General features: G+C 56.8%; 1 protein-coding gene across 1 annotated transcript; it reads left to right on the top strand.

Annotated features, from left to right (window-relative positions):
• Window positions 1–1,344: 1,344 nt before the first annotated feature.
• Window positions 1,345–3,582, top strand: LOC122463512 (prostate and testis expressed protein 4-like). The gene is made up of 3 exons (XM_043533849.1): window positions 1,345–1,467; window positions 2,677–2,793; window positions 3,092–3,582. The coding sequence occupies exons 1-3, from the start codon at window positions 1,416–1,418 to the stop codon at window positions 3,205–3,207; spliced, it is 285 nt and encodes a 94-aa protein (XP_043389784.1). The 5' UTR covers window positions 1,345–1,415; the 3' UTR covers window positions 3,208–3,582.
• Window positions 3,583–4,866: the final 1,284 nt, after the last annotated feature.

Below are 4,866 nucleotides of genomic sequence, written 5' to 3'. Positions count from 1 at the left end.
ACCAGCAACTGAAAACAGGGCCCTATAATGAGATGTCTTCGGCAACCGTAATAACAGGTGGGGCTACCAGCCCCTTCCCCGAAGGCTGGACTATGCAGCCACCTCTCGGGCCCAGCCCAGGTTTAGGACAGGACTGGATGATGGATCCCCTGTCCAGTTGAAACTGCCAGGGGCGGGGGTGTTTCAGGAGGTGGAATGTCATTGCTTGAGTTGGACGCCTTGGCTAACGCCAGTGAGGTCCCTCTGGGGCCTGGGCATTGGCCTCCAGCAGCCAGGGTGACAACACTAAATAGCGTGTGGCTGAGATGGTCCAAACGACTCCATAAAGGGGGCATCCCGCTGTGCTGGACTTAGAGTGACCCTGGGACGGGCCGAGCCGCAGACTCTGTCCCGAAGCGAATTGGATCCCTCTGATCCTGCACTGCCCCCGCTGCTGGGCTAAAAATACTGATGGAAATCTGCCACCCACGTTCCCAGCATGTTCCCTCTCTGTCCTTTGCAGCGGTCAGGCTCCGGTGGGCAGATCCCCAGGGGTTCTGTTCCCTGGGCATGAGGGGGCACACGCAGCGGTTGGAGGAGTTTGCACCTTTCCCAGCGCATGAGCTGAGGGGGGTGCTGCAGCTCTCCCCTCCCACGGCCACTGGGGGCTGCAGGTTTGTTTGTGAGCTTCCTGTCCTGCTCGCCCACGCCCACCATCCCACCATAATCCTGATCCCCCATCCCAGCTCCCAATTGCCCTGCTGGTAACTGGGGACACATGCTGCCTCTTTCTCCATAACAGCTGGTGGGACTCTCTGCCTGTGGCCAGGGCGTTCTCTGTTGGAGCCACTAGCTCTGCTGCCCTCCACGTCCCAGCAGGGAGACTTTCAAGGGGGTGTCAGTCTGCTGTGGCCAACTCTACTGCAGCTGGCTCCCCTCTCCCCGGGGGTGGGTGTGTGTCTCAGCCAGGCAGACTCAGCAGCCAGCTGTGCATCGGGCCCGGTTGGAAGGTTTTATTCACAATAATGGGGCAAGAAGTTTAATGCTTAAAAAGGACCATTTATGTTCTGTGGGCATTGGGCGGGACCCTATGGGAGCCCTGGGCGATGGGCACCAGCGCAGTCCAACCCCAGCCTTTGGGGAGGGTGGGCAGCTGCCTGCCCAGGGCTGGTCACCTGAGCAGGAATCGCTCTGCTCCTGGGCTCTCCATCCAATCCGATCTGGGGATATGACTATTAATCAACAGAAACTCATGGGTGTTTCCCGCAGGATGGGCCCTGACTGGCTGCTGCCCAGCCCCACCGGGGGTAATATAAATCCGGCTGGTGTTTGAGTTGTGCCGTACTCCGCCCACTGCCCTGCACCACTGCCTGGGCTCTCACTCGCCCAGCACACCGTGCCGCTTTCCACTCCGCCTGAAGGAGAGAAAACGAAGGATGAGCAAGATGCTGGTTCCTATTTTCACAGCCCTGCTGTACTTCTCAACGGGTAAGTCCCCAAACAAAACCGACCTATTCGCTCCCAAAGGGGCCAGATCCTCGGCTCCATCGGGGAGCTGGCCCTTCGACGTCAGTGGAGCTAGCTAGGATGATGTACACCAGCAGAGGAGCTGGCCTTTGTTGGTTAGGGAGAGGGATTCACACACTGTAGCGTAAGAGCAGGCTGTGCTCTGCATTAGGGACAGACGCCTTGGCAAAGCCAGGCTGGCCTAGGGAGGGCCCTGCGAAGGGACAGATAACATCAGCGTGTTCTGAAGTCAATTCAGGGAAATGGATGGGTTCACAAGACTGAGACAGGGCTGTTGAGTTGTGCAAACCAGCGACATGCTTCCCAAATTTGGCCAAATACAGCAGGGCCATGAGCTTGTTAGAAGTGTCTCTGGCAGTCGCAAAGTCCAGTTGGGCTGGATCCAGGCAGTTGGTAGAGAGAGATCTAGCCTCTTTGTGTAACTAGCGAGGGGGATTTTGAGGTGACCTGTGCAGTGAACATTGCCAGTCCCTTTTCTCCAAGACAAAGAACTGGACGACGTGTGTTGCAAAATGGTGAGCGGCAGCCAGTGCCAATCACTTCCGCGGGTCACTTTGTGATTTTCACATTATTTTAAATTCTTAATAAAATTACAGGGGCAGGAAAAGTTCTATGCTGCCACAGGGATAGTGGAAGAGAGAGATCTGACTGGCTGCTGACATGCTGCACGGTGTTTTTTCCCCAGGCTCTTTAAAATACTCACTGACTCTTTCATAAGCAGTACAGAAAAACTGGAATGGGCCTTCAGATTGATTTGATTCACTCTCCACATAGAAATCACAGTTTCTGAAATATTTTTAACTAAGAGAATAAAAGCTCATTGTAACTGAAAGGACCAGAGAGAAAGGTATTTTTCCCATCATCCCCCTCCCCCCCCGCCCCACACACACACCCCCCGGTTTACTTTGTTAGCATATCGTGGCCCTCTGTTTAGTCAGTTTCCGAGGCAGAGCTAGTGTGTGTATCCTGACAAGATTCTATTTCATGGGCTTGGCTGGGCCAGCTCCCTAGGCCGATCCACACTCAGCCTTTCTTATGACAGAGGGAAGTGAGCGCTCCCTGTCACCCAGCCAGGCTCCTGATCAGATGGGTGACTCTGTTTCCCCGCCCATCTCCAGTGGCCCTCTGTGCCTGGCGAGTTGTCATTCTCTTCTCTCTCCTGTCACGCAGCGGGAGCCCTCCTATGCCACATGTGTGTCAGACTGCAGCCGAACAAGATGTGCGCAGGATGGAAATCATGCAAGGCGGATCCGGAGGAATCCTGCTTCGTCCACACACACTCGTTAGGTAGGTGCATGTGGCACGCACGCACCCTGCTCTCATTCCTGCTGTTTTCAGTCACCACGAGATGCCCCATCTCTGGGGCTCATGGTGCTGCCCCTGGCAGGGTGAGAACTAGGACGGTCTCTGCTGGGTCTAGAGCGAGCCCTGGTTCCTGGGCGTCAACAAAGGGAAAGGCATCTCAGCTGGGGATGCTCTGGCTATGGGGCTGGACCAGATGCTGGATTCCTCTGACACAGTCCCAGGGAGGAGGCGTCTGTCCCTGTCGCCCAGGCTCTCTCTCTCTCTCTCTCTCTCTCTCCAGGGAACAACTTCGTCTTTGCAAAGATGGGCTGCGTCAGCAATTGCCAGGACTACGTCGTAGGCCCAGACAACTGGCACATCTTCCACTGCTGCACTAAAGACTTCTGCAACGCCTAGGGGCCATGGACACCCCCTCACTTCCCACTCACTTGGGAGCAGCTGCACTTCTGGAGGAAGTCCACGTTCTCCCCTCCCCCCGTCCCTCCTGGTTTCTCTCCAGTCTGATTAAAAACCCACCAGAATCCAAGATCTGCTGTGGCTCATGCCTGCCCTCTCCTGTCCTCTAGCCTCTCCCCTTCCCATGGCCCCCTCCCCTTTGACCCCTCTCCTGCCTGCTCACCCCCTGCCTGTGTCTCGCTGGCCCACTATGACTCCCTTGGCTATTGGGTTTGCTGTGGTGCCGTGGGTTAAGGTGACCCATGGCCCCCCCGCCCAGCTGTCATTCAGAGCCCCCCTCCCCCCCAAGAGCATTAAGGGGCCCCTCTCCCCTGGCAGCGCTCTGAACAGGGTGGGCAGTTTGCCAGTGGGGAAGGCTCCAGTGCCCTCCCTTGACGTTTGAGGGACGGGGACACCGTGCCTGCCACCCAGCCAGCCCCGCTCAATCCCCCCCTCCATCCGCCAGGCTCCCCCGAATGCCTGGGGCCAGCCCTGAGCCTGGGGCCCGTGTAACCCATACCCCGCAGGGCAGTGCTCCCTGTTCCTCTGGCGGTAGCTGGGCGTCAGACAGAGGCTGAGGAGCCTGCCACAGCCGTGGCTAACGGAGCTGGCTGGGTCTGTCAGCTGAGGTGGTCCCGGCTCATGCGTTAAGGTCCAGAAGTAGCAGGTTCGGACCCCACTGACAACGGCCCAGCCAGGGCCAGCATATCGTCCGCCATTCCCAAAGCCGGGAGGACCGAGGGTGGGACTGTCGCTAAGATACTTTGTGGGGTGGGAATCTTACCTCCTTAGAATTTGTTAATTACTGATTTCCCCAAATTTGTTCTGTTGTCTGCCCCACCCCCTTTTCCCCTCCCCTAATAAAGTTCTCTTTGTTTTAACCCCCGGACTCGGTCCTGGCGCATGGGGAAGAATTGCCCACCAAGGGTGCTCAGGGTGGGGTACATAGTTTCATTCATTTCTGGGGAGGGGATCAAGTCGGTGTCAGCTAAGGAAGGCACCCCGAGAACATTGAACCCAGCCCTTTTGCTGCCAACACTGGGGCCTAAGGGTTACACTTAGACCCGCCCTCCCAATGGGAAGAACTTGGTTGTAATGCCCCAGGGCCAGGCACTCTGCTTTACCCACCAGAGGGAGATGTCCTAGCAGAACCTCTGCCATCTTTGGACACGTAGGGGTGGTGATAGAAGCTACTGTCCCAAATGTGGGTCTGAAAATACAATGTCCCCTGACCGTGTATGAAGAAACGAAGGCCCTGAGAGCTCCATGAGAATCAGAGGGTTTATTGCGCAAGGAAACAAAAGAGCAAAATACCACAAAGAGGGAGATAAGTGCAGTCATTTCATCAGCGAAATCTCAGCTGCAAATACAGCAAGCCAGGATCACACCTGTCCCTGGGCCCAGCGGGGAGACGGCGTTTCAGAGACAGCCGTAACCGTTACACCGCCACCGAGTGTGTGGGGCTGAAAGGAATGGCGGGATGTGATCAGTAGAGAGTGACCCCATTCCAGGATCACTCAGAGACCAGGGACTGCCCAGGCACAGTGAGGGTTAGAGCACGGCAGGGAGACGGGCAGGACTCATTTCTGAGGGCAGGGGGGCTCTGGGGGATCAGCCAGG

The sequence above is a fragment of the Chelonia mydas genome, chromosome 22 (assembly GCF_015237465.2).
Source record: "Chelonia mydas isolate rCheMyd1 chromosome 22, rCheMyd1.pri.v2, whole genome shotgun sequence".
NCBI classification, from domain to species: Eukaryota; Metazoa; Chordata; order Testudines; family Cheloniidae; genus Chelonia; species Chelonia mydas.
Note: the sequence above shows the minus strand (reverse complement) of the source record. Positions and strands in the feature narration are given on the sequence as shown.

Bases quoted from the DNA above. Each gene is read 5' to 3' on its own strand.
- LOC122463512 (XM_043533849.1), top strand. From the start codon at position 1,416: ATGAGCAAGATGCTGGTTCCTATTTTCACAGCCCTGCTGTACTTCTCA. The intron at 1,468-2,676 runs GTAAGTCCCCAA...CCTGTCACGCAG, and splicing joins CCTGCTGTACTTCTCAACGG to CGGGAGCCCTCCTATGCCAC. The intron at 2,794-3,091 runs GTAGGTGCATGT...CTCTCTCTCCAG, and splicing joins CGTCCACACACACTCGTTAG to GGAACAACTTCGTCTTTGCA.